Source organism: Neoarius graeffei, chromosome 17, assembly GCF_027579695.1.
Source record: "Neoarius graeffei isolate fNeoGra1 chromosome 17, fNeoGra1.pri, whole genome shotgun sequence".
Classification (NCBI taxonomy): Eukaryota; Metazoa; Chordata; class Actinopteri; order Siluriformes; family Ariidae; genus Neoarius; species Neoarius graeffei.
Window position 1 is genome coordinate 14,715,168 of NC_083585.1, and position 18,026 is coordinate 14,733,193.

An 18,026-nucleotide genomic window follows, 5' to 3' on the forward strand; every position below is an offset into this window, starting at 1 on the left:
AAGCCCTGCTTTAAATGATACATTTTCTCAGTTTAAACATTTGATATACGTCATCTGTGCTCTATTCTGAATAAAATATGGAATTTTGAAACTTCCACATCATTGCATTCCGTTTTTAATTTACAATTTGTACTTTGTCCCAACTTTTTTGGAATCGGGGTTGTATATAAAAAATCACTTTAATCATAATACTAGTTTAGATTTATTGTTAACGCTTAAAACTATTCCTGTGCCATTATTGAGGTCTCAAGGCATTTATAAATGAAAGTGAGGCCATGGCTCTGCCTATATGCTTGAAGACCACATGAAGTCTCAGAGTCACATATGCACACAGTGAACCCTGAGGTCAGGACGAAACATTGTGACATTGCCACAGGGGACACAGACAAGAGGTTAAACATAGGATTTTGCTACCAGACAGACAGCTGAGCTCTGTAGCCGAAATACAAATAGATACAAATGTCAGAATCGGGCAGAGAAGTGCAAAAGAAAAATGCAGATAAGACAATAGTGCACAATTTAAAAAAATAAAATAAAATAATTCACAATCTGAGTTTACCTTCAGTCAGTCATGTGCCAATGTAATCTGACCCCAACTCAAGTTTAGTTTCAGATAGTAAAACTCCTTAATTACAAAAATAGTATGTGTGAAAAGGTATTCATCTGTACCTCAAGCAGCTAAGCAGTTACTGGCTCTCACCGACCAGGAATAGCAGTGTAACAGTATACGAGCGCCCATGAGAATGCTGAAATGACCGATCACTATGCCACAGAGTCTAGGACCAGCTTTATAATCGCTGTCTCACTCAGTGTCGCTCCATGATTGATGTCATGCACCACAGATAGCTTAAGCTCGGTTAAAAAAAAGTAGTATGTGCCTCGGTCAGGATCCTTTGTCTGTCAAAAACGTCCTCTCCGGAAATCACTCACCACATGATGAAGTTGTAAATGATTTTTAAAGAAAATATTTGTCTCTTTTGAAGCAGAATAATCTGTTGTTGCACAGTAAAAACAGGACTTGAAACAGAGGAGACACATTTGCAGCAGAGCTTCACGTGTGGGTGAAATGGGAGCCCGTCAAAGTGTCGTCTCAGGAAAACCACAAGGATCGTCACCACTTCAGTTGTTATTTCAATTCCCACCAGGTACACACATCGCTGCACAGTAGTTGAAAATTTGTACTTCAAAAGTCACATACATTTCAACAGTTTTTCACTTTGTATCCCTTACTCTTGTGGACTATAAGAAAGTAGGTCAGTTTTAAAAATACACTATACACTCTTCTCACCACAAGTACCCAGTATATGACCTGTAGCTCTGACATTCTGCGCAGTTCATTTCCATCTCAAAAGGTCATTTCTGGCAGCAGAGAAACACAAAAACCTGATATTTGATTTTTGGACTATTGTGGACCCGGAAAGTATACCCTGATTGTGAAAGTCCATAAGGTACATACAGTTCTGTGCTCCACCCCAAAAAAGGCAGCTGTAGAGCAAAGATGACTTTAAAAAAAAATGAAATTAAAATGTTTTTATATTTTAAAACAATACTATAAACTGCAGTAAACTAATAAAGGAATCAATAAAAGTTATTTTTTTCGCAGTGCTGTTTCCATCAAATCCTGCGCTCTGATTGGCTGGCGAGCGGTTCCGTATCCTACGGTACGGACCCCAGTTACGGACCTCTGGCAACTCACTCGTTCACAACAACAAACACAGTAGCATTTTTTTGTCAACATTTATCTTTTTTTTATAAGATTTATTTATAAGATTATCAAAAATCTTGTAAATTTTTGCCAGCATTTCTCAGGAAAATAGCATTAATTTTACATCATGGATAATGATAATGACAGTGTTCACAGCGAAAGCGAGTTTTACTACCCTGAGGAAGAAGAAATAAAATAAAACAAAACATTTCAGGAGAAAGCTAAAAACCTCTAACTTGCTAACACCGAGCAAAAACATGGCTAAATCCTGAATGACTCAATTTTGTATAAATAGGGGACTACATAGGTGGCAAAATGTAGGTTTTTTTCCTGCCATGTAAGTGCACTTGTATACCGAGGAGAAAGCAATTTGCATTGCAGCCGTGAATGAGGATTCAAAATGGCGGCTTGCCTCGGTTTTCCCTTTCGGGCGCTCTCGTTTTCTGTTAGAATTTGGTAAAGAAAAAAATAAATATTATTTACCAGCTTAAGGTCGGTCCGTATGGTGAAATACCGTGACCTCGGCCTTGAATACTGACTTCGGCCAGTACTTTCAAGGCCTCTGTATTTCACGATACGGACCTCCCAGCTGGTAAATAACACACATTTTTGTGTGAGAGACTATAAATAAATAATCATAAAATAGCAGTCTCCGGTATAATTGGTGAAGTTTTGTAAGGAAAAAGTTTCATGAGCATCTTGCAGAACCAGACACCGTTCTTCTGGAGACTTTGTTACACTTGTTTCTTATTTTCGCAGCAAAGCCTTCGTTATGTTTTTTTTGGGGGGTCTGAAAAGTGCCCTCTTACGCAACATGCTGCTTTCTCTAGTGATATACAAAAACATTTTTCTGCAACTTTTAAATTTGTGCTGGAAAACTAACTTGAAGTCATAAAACAAACTTGTAACAAAAAATTTGTACGAAAAAACAGGCTAAGACTTCTGCACAGTACTGTATCTACACTCACTGGCCACTTTATTAGGTACACCCATCCACCTGCTGTTTTATGCAGTTATCTAAGATCCCTCAACAGCAGTACAATGCATAAAATCATGCAGATGCAAAATCAAGAGCTTAAGTTATTGTTCACTTCAAACATCAGAATGGGAAAAATTGTGATCTCAAAGTGAGACTTAATTTTACTGTGGCATGGGTATTGATGCCAGATGGACTCGTTTGAGTATTTCAGAAACTACTGCTCTCCTGGGGTTTCTCTCTCTCTCTCACACACACAAATCACACTAGTGTTTACACAGAATGGTGTGGAAAACAAAAAACATTGAGTGAGCGACAGTTCTGCGGGCGGAAACAAACGCCTTGTTGATAACAGAGATCAGAGGAAAATGGCCAGATTGGTTCAAGCTGCCAGGACGGAGATAGCAACTCATATACAACCGTGGTGAGCAGAAAAGCATCTCAGCATGCAACAGCAGAAGACCACATTGGGTTCCACTCCTGCAGCCAAGAACAGGAATCTTAAAATCAACAAGTTCCTATTAAAGTGGCCAGTGAGTGTAAACACTTAATACTTGAAAACTATTTTAGATTAATTTTTTTTCCTGTACAAATGTCACTACAGGCAGGATGCTATACTAACAGAGAAAATAAGCAAGTGCAGTGGAAATGAATACTGTAGTTAGCTAATTCAGCACTTGGCTGTGTGGTAAAGGATCATGAAAGCCAAGCAAATGTGAATGCATATCGAAATTTCACATGAAAGCGTTTTCACCTCTTATACACTTACTTCTAAAAGCACATGAGCTCCAGCGTGCTACAATCAGCGCAGACTGGCCCTTTAAAAACAAGCCACGTTTTCCCGATAGGAGAGTCAAGTGGAGTGGAATGAAAGGCAGGGAAGCCGGTGACTCCGCTCTTCTTCTGCCCGGAGGAAATCCTTTGTTAGCGGTGCTTCATTGTCCCCAACTCCATGACTAACGAGGGCAAAGCTTCAGGAATCTTCTGAGGCTCGCGACAGGCGCGTAATTTTAGTCTTCAGTTTTCTTAAAAAATGTTATCCAGTGTTAGTAGCCTAATAATAGCTGCTGCTTTGAGGAAACCTGTACCGTTTTAGCTGTCAAGCTGTTATATCAACAGCGTTGTGTAAAGAAATGAACAGCTGCTGTCTCCGTCAATAGGGCAAACTCATTTCCTCATCACTGGAAGCAGGGAGAGTGTTTCCATTTCCACTCCCCCTGAGTTAAAGCGTCTATCCGCACTCTGAGCACCGCCCACTGTTACTGACCGAGCGAGTCTCATTGTAGCAACACGCATGCGCGGACCCTTTTCACACTTACGGGTTTTTGTTGCCAAAAGTAGCTTTTACATGCCCTGAAATCGCTCGCTCGTTCACCACTCCCTACATAGGGAATTGCTATATAGAGGACTATATAATGAGCTCATTGGTAAAATGAAAAAAAAAAAAAAAAACCTCTTTCGGACACTAGCTGGTATTTACGTCATTACTGTCACACAATTAAACCGTGCCAGATCAGTCGGCTGGGGTTTATTTTCAAAATAATAAATACACGCATGTATTTTTGTGATGAATACACATTATATGGAGCCTATTTCCCACGTTAATCAGTACAAAGTACCTGCGTCTTTTTGTTTTGTTTTTTAATCAAGGCTGAATACTTTGCTTTATCCTGTTCTACAGGGTCACAGGCAAGCTGGAGCCTATCCCAGCTGACTACAGGCGAAAGGCGGGGTACACCCTGGACAAGTCGCCAGGTCATCACAGGGCTGACACATAGACAACTATTCACACCTACAGTCAATTTAGAGTCACCAGTTAACCTAACCTGCATGTCTTTGGACTGTGGGGGAAACCGGAGCACCCGGAGGAAACTCACGCGGACACGGGGAGAACATGCAAACTCCGCACAGAAAGGCCCTCGCCGGCCACGGGGCTCGAACCCGGACCTTCTTGCTGTGAGGCGACAGCGCTAACCACCAATGCCGGGGTGGCCCTATATTTAGCCGGGACCATCCCCGGCCCAAACCATCAATGGTGGCCTGCTTGGAGCATGGGGAAAATAATTTTCACTAATTTTGGTCACTGATCTTATTCTTGCATTAATCATCAATTCAACTGCACTCTGCATTTTCACATGGCAGCCCAGATGCCGACAGCATCGCAGCAGATTAAATAGGCACTACCAAATAAGGAAATTCTCCCCTCCCCTCTATTGCAGTTGGTTTGGTCCAAGACTCCTCCTCTGTATTGCGGGGAACTTAAACAACACTGGCGCGAAACAGCGCGCGTCAGTGATGGAGGGCAGAAAGAGGCCAGGTGGAACCGAAAGGGCGAAGCTTAAAAAAAGGAAGGAGGTGGCAGCAAAATGTGCCAAACTGACAGATATGTTCTCAAGACCAGCTGGTAGGTTACGAAAGATATGGAGTATGTCCTGTTTGCCGATTTTATCAGTCTATGCTAGGCCTATAATGTGTCGATAGTTTGCGATGTCAATTCAGCTTTTTGATGTCATGTGAAATCTCGCAATTTACACGGTATAGATGTGGTGTATGTCTTAATTCTAAGAAGAACCGGACATTGCTTTACATTATTAACAATTTTAGATTAACAGGTCCCAAAGGTGCTGTTGCGCGTTATTTCCTCATCCAGCCTATTTCATCTCGCTGTCACACCGTGCATTTCCACAGGCGTGCGCACATTGTGGTTATGAACACATAGGCCTAGAAGTCATATTTGATGTTAAATAATTGTTGTTAAATATATAACTTAGAAGAGGTGTATGCGTATGCCAATATTCTAAGCAGAATCGAACACTTGCTTTAGCCTACATTTCATTTAACCATTTTTGAGTTGCCTAATGCGCCCTCACGCTTTATCTGCCGGTTGCTGAGTACCCAGCATTGTTGATTTGCCATTATTTTCGAGGCATATGCGGCATATAATGCACAAGCATTGGTTCAAATGCACGCGAGATGGGTGCTTTCGTTATTTTAAGAGTATGTGACTAAAAATGTGTTGTGTAATTCGTCTTAAATAACGCGAAACAATCAGCCATACTCGCTGCTTTGCTATTTGGAGTGGCAGTCAGCTGGATTTCGCCCCCAACGTAAAAGTTCATTCCCACACCCGGGCCGAAGATGCCGATTTCTGAAGATGCATGTCCTTTGGATGTGTTTTCAAATATTTTCACTAAGGAACTTTGGGACATGTTGGTGACACAGATAAATGTATATGCGGATTAGACACGCGGCCACACACCATCCAATTTTAAGTGGAGCCCCGTCTCATACTAGATGAAATCGTTCGTCGGTCTCTGCATTACGTTTGTGGTCATTAAACTACCGCGTAATGGAAGTTTTATTAACCCTAAAGTAATGCAGAGAACTTTTGCTGAAGAGGCTTTTGATGTTTTAACATCCTAAATATGTGTAGTGAAGCTACAGTAGAACACCAGCAGTTTGATTGGTTAAATAACTGTACAAACAACTTTTATTCTTAATTTTTATCTTTTGTTTTATGGTAATTTGAATTATAACCTATATTGTTAAAGTGAAGTGAGTTTACCTGAATTTAAACCAAATAAAAAGCATTGTGAAAGAACAGTTATTTGTTTTATCTTTTTTAATGTACTCAAATTCCTCCTCCATTTCAAAGTGGCCTGAATGTGAATTAAACTCCCGGACTGAAAACAGGGCCCACTCCGGCCCTGCTAACCACTACACCACCGTGCCGCCTGAGTGCATTATATAGGGTGTAAATAATCCTCACTGAGGTTTCGGACAGCACTAGAAAATGGCGTCCCCAGTATATAGTGCCCTATATAGTGAGTAGGGAGCAATTTCAGACACAGTCATGGGGTAACTGTACATCCGCTCACTGTTGCCAAGTCTGATCAGTACGGTGGCCCTGAAGGGCATATCATTCCCTACAAATGGGAAAATGCAACAACAAACTCACAAAACACAACGACATTAACTTCTACAGGAAATACAGTAGTCGGAATGTGCTATCAACAAGGCTCGCCGCTGATTGGACGAACGCACTGTCCGTCTTTTCAACCAGAAGGAAATGCGTTACATGCGCCATTTGGTACCAGGCCTCACAAACAGTAAAGTAACTAGGCTGCCGGAAGAAGGACTCTTGACAAAGAAGTTCAACATTGATTTCTCAAAGCCCCTTGCCACAAGCACTGCAAAAGTTTGGCAGTATGTGTTCTGCGACCTCCTTCCCATCTCAATATCAAAGAACAGCCTATGACTTCTTTGTCAATATACATTCTTCACGCATCCTATTTGCTTTACTGTTTACGAGGCCTTGGACCAAATGGCGCATGTACCGTGTTTCCTTCCAGTTAAAAAGACAGGCAGGGTGTTTGTCCAATCAGCAATGATCTTTGTCAATAACACGTTCCTACTATTTCCGGTAGAAGTTGTCATTGTGTTTTCTGCTTTGTGGTTGTGTTTTCGGTTTTGTTGTTTTGTGATTTGCCATTGTGATTACCTATTTGTTGTTGTGTTTTGTAATTTGTTGTTGTTGTTGTTGTTTTGTGATTTGTTGATGTGATTACTTATTTTTTGTTGTTTTGTGATTTGCTGTTGTGTTTTCCCATTTGTGGTTGTGATTTGCCCTTCAGAGCCACTGTATATCAGGACAAAGTTGGAATTAAATAAGTTCAAAAAGTCTCAAAGATACCAGATGATGTCATGGACTAATTTACATATTTGTTGAATTGTCATGATAATTTGCAGGTTTGTGCATGCAAAATACAAATTTGTGCTCAGACAAATTTAGAGAAATTAACCTTTTAAATATTTTAATGACAAAACTGTTTCTGCTAAACAGCAACAATGCGGTGCAAGAAAGCCAAATGGAATAAAACACCATTTCTGAGAAATGTCATAGAAAACCAGCAAACTGAAGTGGACCCAATGAAACAGAATATCAAATTAGATCAAATATCAGCATGAGTAGAAATTAGAATAAACTACAACTGCAGTGGTTAGAAATGAAGCAAATCTGACAGTCAGGCTTGTGTGGCTCTTCGTTCCTTCTCAACTTGTAGCATCTAGCTCTGATGTACCTTGGCACAGAACAAACAAAAACACCCATCATTATGAGTGCTAACTCGGCTCTCAATTGACTAGAAAGCTAGCTAACAGTTAGCTAACATTAGAAAAAGGATGCTATCAGAGATGTTTTACTAATTTTTTCAACTATCCACAGTTTAATAATTTTGTAAAGAAATTAATTGAAATGAACTGAATTGTGATAAATATGAAAGAATACATTCAGAATATCAATTAACTACATACTCACTTCTATCCCGCTACTCGTCATCAATCGTAATATCAGTTAACAGTATTTTACCCTGATAGCTGTAAATTAATTCTTCCATGAAGAATAACCTTTATTATCCATTATTTAGCAATAAATTATTCACTGCCAAGTTCTAAAGCAATTCTGGACACATCCTTGAAGGTGTTTGTTTGTTTGTTTGTTTGTTTGTTTGTTTGTTTGTGTTTTTTTGTTTTTTTTTACAAAGATGAGGTGAAAAATCTTTTGGTTTTGACTGAAGGTGATAACAATGCTGGTGTTTGTAAGGCTTACCAGAAATTATTTTACTTTTGTGTCTATGTGCTTCCAGTTTTTAATGAAACTGGCCAATTTTAAAAGTATTTTCAGTCATTTTTCAGGTGTAAAAAAAAAGAACACGAGTCCTAAGAAAAGCCTTGCAATTCTGAAAGTTGCATGATTACTTGCCTATAAATGTGCATTCCACAGATCTCCTAACATTTCATGATTCATCGGGAATAAACAATGTCATGCAGAGTAATGTGAAGAAATATGGACCACTCTTGAGAAATTTACAGACTGAGAATTCTTTAGTGTTTGTGTAACATTCTTGAGAAACATGCAGTTGACTTCCCCTTTAATGTAGTTAATCATAGCCTACTGGCTAACATCAGAACAAACTTACACAATAGGCATTACTTATACTAGATGAGCGAATATCCAACAACTGTACTACCCATTTTCCACCTTTATCCATCACTGATATGTTGTCACAGTGAAATATGTGTTTTGTAATTTATTTTTTCTTGGGCAAGTCACCAAATGATCTCAAACAGTGTATTTTCATAGCTGCATTTCTTGGGGATTTAACAAGATGTCATGTATGAACCAGTGTTGTTTTCGTTAACAGTGACGATGACGAAATGATTTCGTTAACGCACCTTTTTTCCACGACTAAAACGAGACAGTGATGAGCTAAATATAACTCTTTGATCACGAAAATATGACGAGACGTATCTATTTTCGTTGACGAGACGAAAATGTTAGTGGGTTGGCTATAGGACTATCAAAATGCATGGCGTTTCATCCAATGGCGCGTGCAATCTGTCTGCCAAATGCTGAAAACATCCTGTCCTTGTTTGGTCACGCCCACCACCAGGCATGTCCGGGCACAGTGCACACAGGGGCAGCCACACACAGTTCATGGACCATGGCGGCGGCAACGCCAGCACAAGGGCTTGGTGGGCGGAAAAGACGTGATGATTTATGGACATACTTTACACATAATCCAGCAGAAAATAAAACGGAATGCCTTGTAGTGGGAGACAGAGATACACGCTGTGGCTATAAACTATGTGGCAAGAATACGACCAACCTCAAGAGGCATCTAAAGGCTCACCATGCTGCTATTTCTGCGACGGTAAGTTAACGTTACAAGAAGTCCTGTTAACAAATCATGTATATGTTTGCTAGCTTTGGTTAATGTCACTCAACAATCGGTCTGTGATGAATTTCCTATGAAGTTTTCCAAAACACCGTGACCTGGCGAAAATGAATGGGACCGCTAGCTTCATGATAAAGTTGGCTTGGTTAAGCTAACTTAAATTCAATTAACATGTCATGAGTAAAACTTGTCCTGCAGGGATTTTTGGTGGGACAGCAACTGAATGCTTTGTCATATATTGAGCCATATTTGAGTTACTGTGAAACACACGGGAGGAAATGTAGCTTTTCAGACCTGTTGCTGTGCCTAAATGATGTAAATATGTCTAAATGAGCAGCAGCACACCTGGCTACTCTAACGTTAGCAGCATGTTTAGCCATCATATTTACATTAACGGACAGCATAGTCATCTTCTAGTTGTGTGTTCATCATGACATGTTTGTGCTCTATCAGTGCATTGCGACATGTTAAATGGAGGCAGAAACACGAGTCTGTGAACAATGGAGTATACACACTAGACAGCGTTTATGTAGAGAGCATGCACACTAGACAGCATTTATGTAGAGAGCATGCACACTAGACAGCGTTTATGTAGAGAGCATGCACACTAGACAGCGTTTATGTAGAGAGCATGCACACTAGACAGCGTTTATGTAGAGAGCATGCACACTAGACAGCGTTTATGTAGAGAGCATGCACACTAGACAGCGTTTATGTAGAGAGCATGCACACTAGACAGCGTTTATGTAGAGAGCATGCACACTAGACAGCGTTTATGTAGAGAGCATGCACACTAGACAGCGTTTATGTAGAGAGCATGCACACTAGACAGCGTTTATGTAGAGAGCATGCACACTAGACAGCATGCACACTAGACAGCGTTTATGTAGAGAGTATGTTGTGCACAACCTGTCAACCTCGATTACAATTTCCTATCTCTGTATTGGCCTAATTTAATGTTTTAAAGTAATTATTTTTTCGACTAAAATGAATGACTAAAACTGGACTAAAACCCTTTTAGTTTTCGTCGACTAAAACTAGACCAAAACTATGAAGGATGGAATTGACTAAAATGTGACTAAAACTAATAAGCATTTCGTCCAAAAGACTAAGACTAAAACTAAATCAAAAATGGCTGCCAAAAACAACACTGGTATGAACACCAGTATTATGCACGAGAATCGCTGAAAATTCTGGTATAATGGTCATAACACACATGCTACACCAGTGTTAGGATTAAATAGTAATATTAATATAATAATAGATTAAATAATAAGGTTTTATTATTTGAGCTGGAATTGACTGGACATGGATAATTAAGTGGAAATTATATTTGTTAGGATGCTGTGCTTATCTGTTTAACTGTAACATTGGGAAATTCATAACTGAGTCTCTATAGTCTTTCCTGTAACTCATAAATTTCACATCTTGCAAAGTTGCTTATGACTTCTGAGAAATTACCCAGTCAATATGAGCCTGCACAAGGGACTCATGCAAATGCACATATACATTTCACTAGACTTGTTTAATAAAACACATTCCCACACACAAAAATTGTGATAACACTTTTTGGGATTTGAAGAATGTTATTTGCATGGATATCTTCCAGAAGTCCATTGAAAGTCCATCCAATGTAAACTATATTTTTATCCTGAGAGAATTCAGATTTCATTGCAAAGCTTGAATTTCTAAAGCACTCAGATGTTTCTACCAGACTGTTGTGTCATAGCAATCAATCCTTACCTTCCTGACAATAATGATCTTCAAGCCTTTAGAGATACCACATCCCTAGACAACTTGGAAGACTGACTAGAAGTTTGCAGTTAGCCACAGATCAATTTCATCTCATCTCATTATCTCTAGCCACTTTATCCTGTTCTACAGGGTTGCAGGCAAGCTGGAGCCTATCCCAGCTGACTACGGACGAAAGGCGGGGTACACCCTGGACAAGTCGCCAGGTCATCACAGGGCTGACACAACAGATCAATTTATTCTAGGAAAAAAAAAAACCTGTGCATTTCCTGGTGCTTTATTGCTTGAGCCCCCAAACTAGAAGACAGCACTATCAGATTTTGATTTACACTTTGATTGTAATAGAATCTTGTTTTTATCAGTTCTTGTTTGGACATGAGATTTACACCTAACATATCACCTTGCCATTAACGTGCACTTTGTACCTGAATGTTTAAATCTGGAAAATGAATTATCCTCTCACTCCTTAGTTTATATACTGTAGGTCACATATATGTTTCTTCTTATCATCTACTTTCAGTATTCTTTATAATCAGATCTCATTTCTGCTATTCAGAGGATTATGCAAATCCTCTACATCAGGGATGCCATGGTTACGGCCCGCGGGCCGGAAGTGGCCCGATTGGACATCACATCCGGCCCGTGGTTGATATGGGAGAGCCATTTTTTAATTAAAAAATGTAATAAAATAAACTTTCATCTAATGGTTTTTCTTTTAAAAAATTCAATCTGACGTTTTATTTTTATTCAATTTTCGTGGAATTATTTCAGTTTGTCTTTTGCTGCTGCCCGCCTCAGCTGCTGCAGCGCGTGCGCTGACCAGGATGTTAGCCTACGGACTAACATCCTGATGCAAATGGAACTGATTGAACTGCAGTGTTGCGCACCGTTGAAGGATAAGTACACATCTGTTGCAATAGAATCATTCTACAAATACTTGCCGCCAGAGTACCCAGTTATGATGGCATTTGCAGGCAAAATATTGTGTATGTTCGGGACAACATATTTATGTGAGCAGGCCTTTTCTGTGATGAATATTAATAAATCGAAACTGCGTAATCGCCTGACACACGGACATCTCAATGACGTTATGAAAATAGCCACGGCCCAGAACCTGTCCCCCAATGTCGACAAGCTAGTGAAAGTTAAAAGGTGTCTAGCTTCGACAAGTAAAATGTAGCTGAAGTAGGTTTGTCTTCCCATATTCCTGTGTGATATGGTTGGGAGGGAATAAAATGGGTTGGATTTTACTGATGTATGCTGTACAGTAGGCTAATGCCATAGGCATGGGTTTGTGAAAATGTGGGTTGGAGTTGTATGACTGGCAAAGGAAACGTGCCATCTGTTGTTGAGCCAATGTAATGTGAGGTCATATCTGGCTTTTTTCAAGAACCATACGTTTTTCTACTGAACATTAAGTCACTTTGCTTATTTTTTGGATTGCTTTGTTCTGGCACTTATTTCTGTGACTTGTTTAGGAGTGTTTGGCCTTGACTTTTTTAATTGGCCTAATTTTGGCCTAACAATGCTTTTATGTGTAAGCCTTCAATAAATATGATCAAAATAATTTACAGTTTACTCTTGTGTTATTTGTAGAAAATGTGTTGGCATTGGCACCTAGTCTATTTTGTTGCATTTCTAATTTATAAATGTGGACTACTTGCATGGATATGTCCGTGTCACATTTTCAAAGGGTAAATATCTGCTATGTAATTGTATGTCTCATTGTGAGGCTATTGTGGTGCCAATACAATTCCTTTTCGATGTGTTGTTGGCATCATTTTAAAAACAGTATATCCATGTGTTGAGTTACCTAAGGTGTAATTCGGCCCCCGAGGTCCCACTTAAAAAAAAATCTGGCCCCCTAACCAATTTCACCCTGGCATCCCTGCTCTACATAGCTTGGTATAGTATGTAAAATGATCCAGCTGTCAACATGAGAGGGGTTGTCTTTGAGAACTGTCTAATTGGAGGCAACATAACCGACAAGAACCTCTTTTGGCAGCAGTTGCAAATCTTCTGCTTTGTTGTTGTTGTTTTTCTCCAGGGTAATTTGATGGCATTTCACTCACCGGACACTTTAATGGGAACTTGTTATTGATTCTAAGGGCGCTTTCACACCGCTAGTTCGATTATTTGGTCCGCACCAGGCAGTAAAATTGTTACATTGTAGCATACAGACTGTGTGTGGTCCATGTTCACACATGCAAACGAACCAAATTGGTCTGAATGACGTTTCGTCATCTTCTGGTGGAAATAAGTGCTAATTTTGACTTTCACAATGGAGCGACACATTCGCACACTGTTTCTTGCGCTGGTCCTTGCTTTTTATATCATCAACAGTACCCATTTCTGGCAAAATATCCAGTTCCAGAATGAGTCGCGGCTGCAGCTGGAGAACAATCTTTGGATATACTGGATTCGCCGAAGGCATATAGCGCGTCATTTCAGGCAAAGGAGACACGCTATTTTCACCAATGCTGTCCTACTGATGATGAAACAAGCACCTTTCCAAAGACCCACAAGGTAGGCTATAGTCAGTTAGCCTGCTCTCCCCTGTGATGCAAATCTGTAAGTGCCTGCACCCTGACACAGCTAAAACATCTGCACTGTTGTAATGTCAATTAACTCCTGAGTTGGTCCAGGTTCGCGTTCTCACCAGAGGGACCGCACCAGAGGTTGACATTTGGTGCGGAATCAAGTGGACCGAGACCACCCCTTTTTGGAGGTCTCGGTCCGCTTGATTTAGTGCGCACCCAAGTGCGATTGATGCTTTCACACCGACGAAAATGAACCGAACTAAGAGCTTTTGGTTCGAATTGACTGTTTAGTGCGCACCAACTGCTGTTGGTGTAAAAGCACCCTCCTGTTCTTGATTGCAGGAGTGGAACCCAATGTGGTCTTCTGCTGTTGCATGCTGAGATGCTTTTCTGCTCACGATGGTTGTAAATAGTTGCTATGAGTTGCTATATCCTTCCTGGCAGCTCAATCCAATCTGGCTATTTTCCTCTGACCTCTCTTATTAACAACTTGATTCCACTCACAGAACTGTCGCTCACTCACTGTTTTTTGTTTTGTTTTGTTTTTTGTTTTCCACACCATTCTGTGTAAACACTATAGATTGTTATGGGTGAAAACCCCAGGAGATCAACAGTTTCTGAAATACTCAAACCAGTCCATCTGGCTCAAACCAACACCCATGCCACAATGAAAGTCACAAAGATCATAATTGTTCCCATTCTGATGTTTGAAGTGAACATTACCTGAAGCTCTTGATTTGTATCTGCATGATTTTATGTATTGTGCTGCTGTCAAGGGATTGGCTGATTAGACAACTGCATGAAACAGCATATGTACAGTATGGGTGTACCTAATAAAGCAGCCAGTGAGTGTATATTCTATGAATAAAAACTATTCTTCTTAATAATGACAGCCTGATGCAAACATACTTTACAGATTGCATTTACACCTGCCTGAGATCTGATTCTAGCAAGTCCAGCTAATCTGATCACATTCTGATTATGAGGAGCAGTGAAACATCTTCAGTGTTATAATATAAATCCAATCACTTCAATTTAGAGATGCTCAACATTTAAAACAACTACACAACATGTTAGTCATACCTTGAGACAGGCGTACAGGCTTGGTGACTGGAAGTCCATCCATGGTACACTGATTTCCACAGGGGTTTAAGACAATTATTCCAGCCTTATTCTCAATGAAACAGTGCTCGGCTACAACTCCAGAGCCCTGGATGTTGATGTCCATGGCTCCATGGCCCAGGGTAGTCTTCCCTAAAAACAAAACCCTCATATTTATTCCATTTGGCATCCTCTTAATAATGTAACAACAATGCAATAATGAAGCAAGAATATATTTTGGCATCTCTACTTTAAGAAAACATTATTTTCAGGAAAAAACAAACAAACATAGAAACTGTTTTCTTTAGGCTACTGTCTAACCTTGTCTTGGTTGTCTGCCTATAAAGATCATGTTGGGTAAGGATTAATTCAGCAGGACATTCAGTTAGGCTGTCTAAAGATGTCTAAAAGTTTGCAAGCTAAAGTGTGCTTTTCTCATAGAATGAATGTCATGGTTTGATCAAGTTGGTCAGCTGTAGGTCATAGTGAAATGGACATAAGTCTAATAAATTTAGTTAGCAATCAAGTAATGGCTCTCAAATCATCATTGATGCCCCTGCACCATCATTATGGTCAACACAGAGACAAGTGTTTACACACTCTGTACAGATTACTTCAGTCATTTGTTTTTGTTTAAATGTTGAAATCATCTAATAAAAAGACATTAAATGCTATGAGTGACTTTTTCAGCAGGATAGCAACTGAGGTGGATGATACTGATAATCAAAGTAAGAACTCATTTTCCACTGAAAACATATATCATTCTCTAAAATTCGCCAGTAATGTTTTTTTTTCAATACTGTCTAACCTTGTTAGTTGTAGGTTATAAATGTAGAGGTAGATAGAGCATCTTTCAGTGGAACTGGAATTAAATATTTAAATATAGTTGTCTCTCTTTTCACTTTTGGGTGCAAACAGACTTGAGAAATATTGTATGGCCAAAAGTATGTGGATACCTGAGTATTGTACACCCATTCCAAAAACCATGGAATATGACTGTGGGGATTTGCTCATGTTAGGCATTGATGTCTGGCAAGAAAGCCATGCATTAATTCAGGGTTCCAAATCATCCCAAAGGTGTTTAGTAGGGTTTAGGTCAGGGTTCTGTGAAGGCCACTTGAGTTCTTCCACTCCAACCTTAGCAATCGTGTCTTCATGGAGCTTACTTTGTACACATGGGGATTGTCATGCTGTAACAGGTTTTAGCCCCTTAGTTCCAGGAAGGAACTATTAAAGGATGTTAATATTAAAGGAAATATTAATGCTATACAGTTGTGTGCTTCCAAATTTTTGGTAACATGGCTGTGAGAATCAGGTGTCTCCATATTTTTGGCCATTACGTTTACATTAAAAGGAAAACATATTTCACTTCAGGATAATCTGTATATTTTTAGAACTATATGTAGTAGAATGTCAAAATTTGACCATGTGAAGGGTTTGTGCACATCACTACATACAGTCACTGGCCACTTTATTACATGCATATGTACATATGGTCCCTGTCATAAATTAACGGTGGGGGACCCTTTCAGCCCTCATATGGCACCTGCATCTCCGCTCTGCAGCTCTTGTTCTCAACATGGTCTCACACAGGTGGCTCCTGGAATGTAGCTGGGACCGCCAGGCTGGGCGGTCTAGGGTAGTCTGGTACCAAGATTGAGTGTCGAACCCGAAGAGGCAGAGGTCCTCTTTTACACAGTCCTTCCACCTCTTACAGGCCTCCCCCTGGACTGCTTCCTGTGTTTAAACTCACTCAAAAGCAGCTGCTTGGAGATTCTGGTGTTGTCCATCCTGGAAACATGGCCAAGCCAGTGGAGCCTGTTGTTTCAGAGCATGGTTTCAACCGTGGTAGTGTTCACACATTGTAGGATTTCAGCATTGGTCACCCACTGCCACCACTTGACATTCAGAATCTGTTTGAGAGACCTTTGATGGAACACTTCTAGGCAGCGCACATAGTGAGCTAGGGTGGACCATGTTTCAGATCCATACAGAAGCGATGGTAGAACTATGGCCTTATACGCATAGACCTCTCCTGTCCCAGCATCTGAATCGCAAGGCATTGAAAGCTGCAGCAGCACGAGACACTCAATGTTGAATTTCTGAGTCTAGTGTTGCATTGTCAGACAAGTTACCTCCAAGGCATGTAAAAGTTTGAGCATGCTTCAGTACAGAACCATCAATCATGACAGTGGGTGGTTGAGCACACTGGACATGCATTACCTCTGTCTTTGGTTTGCTGATTGTTAATCCCCAGGCACTGCAAGACTTATTCAGTGCTATGACGCCTTCCTGTAAGGATTCTGGGGTCGTGGTGATCAATGCAGTGTCATCCGCATAGAGGAAACCATCAAGCTTTGTGGTTGCCGTTGACTTAGCTTTAAGCCTCTGGAGATTGAAGAGTTTGCCATCGAGTTTGTATTTGATTTCCACACCAAATTCTGGGAAGAGTGTATGGGCGTGGAGGAGGACAAAGGTAAAGAAGAGGATGAACAGCATGGGAGCTAGTATGCATCCTTTATGAAGACCGTTGGTTACTTCAGATGGTTTAGTGAACTCTCCACCAATCAGTACTCTTGCCTCCATGCCATCATGAAAGCTTTGAATGATATTGACTATTTTGGGGGGAATTCCGATCCTCAGCAGCAGAGCCCACATGAGAGGTCTGTTAACTGTATCGAATGCTTTCACTAAGTCTACAAAGACTATGTGCAGTTCTTGATACTGTTCTCTACACTTTTCCAGGACCTATCGAGGGGCAAACATCATATCGATTATCAAGCATCCACCCTGAAACTGCACTGCGCCTCAGGGAGGTATTTTTCAAGGCAGGGCCACATTCTCTTCAAAACGACATGGGCAAATAATTTGCTGATGACAGAGAGAAGTGTAATTCCTCAGTAGTTATCGCAAGTGAAGCGGCATTGCTTATTAAAGATGGTAATAATGTTGCCATTTTTCAAATCTTGTGGTACACACTCTTCCTCCCGGATGGAAAGTAGGAGATCTAAGAGCTCAGTGAGGAGGGCTGGACCACCTGGTTTAAGAACCTCTGCTGGTATACAGTCTGGGCCTGGGGCTTTGTTGTTGAGAGCTGTTTGAACTTCCTCGATAATTGGAGGGATTTCAAGTTCTGTGAGCACATCTTCCTGTGGTATCTCATCAAGAACACGAGGGTTTGCTGTTCCTGCCTGGTTCAAGAGATCTCTGAAATG

The 18,026-nt window shown here is 40.4% G+C and overlaps 1 protein-coding gene across 7 annotated transcripts in view; it reads right to left on the bottom strand.

Annotated features, from left to right (window-relative positions):
• phldb1b (pleckstrin homology-like domain, family B, member 1b) overlaps positions 1-18,026 on the bottom strand; it is a 196,098-nt gene that overhangs the window by 159,650 nt on the left and 18,422 nt on the right. For 6 of the 7 annotated variants that reach the window (XM_060943763.1, XM_060943759.1, XM_060943762.1 and 3 more), the window contains exon 4: positions 14,794-14,964. In XM_060943763.1, the coding sequence (XP_060799746.1) occupies positions 14,794-14,964 (171 nt within the window). Of the gene's footprint in view, positions 1-3,450; positions 3,858-14,793; positions 14,965-18,026 lie in introns of those variants that run through there. The other variant, XM_060943761.1, reaches the window with a different exon arrangement.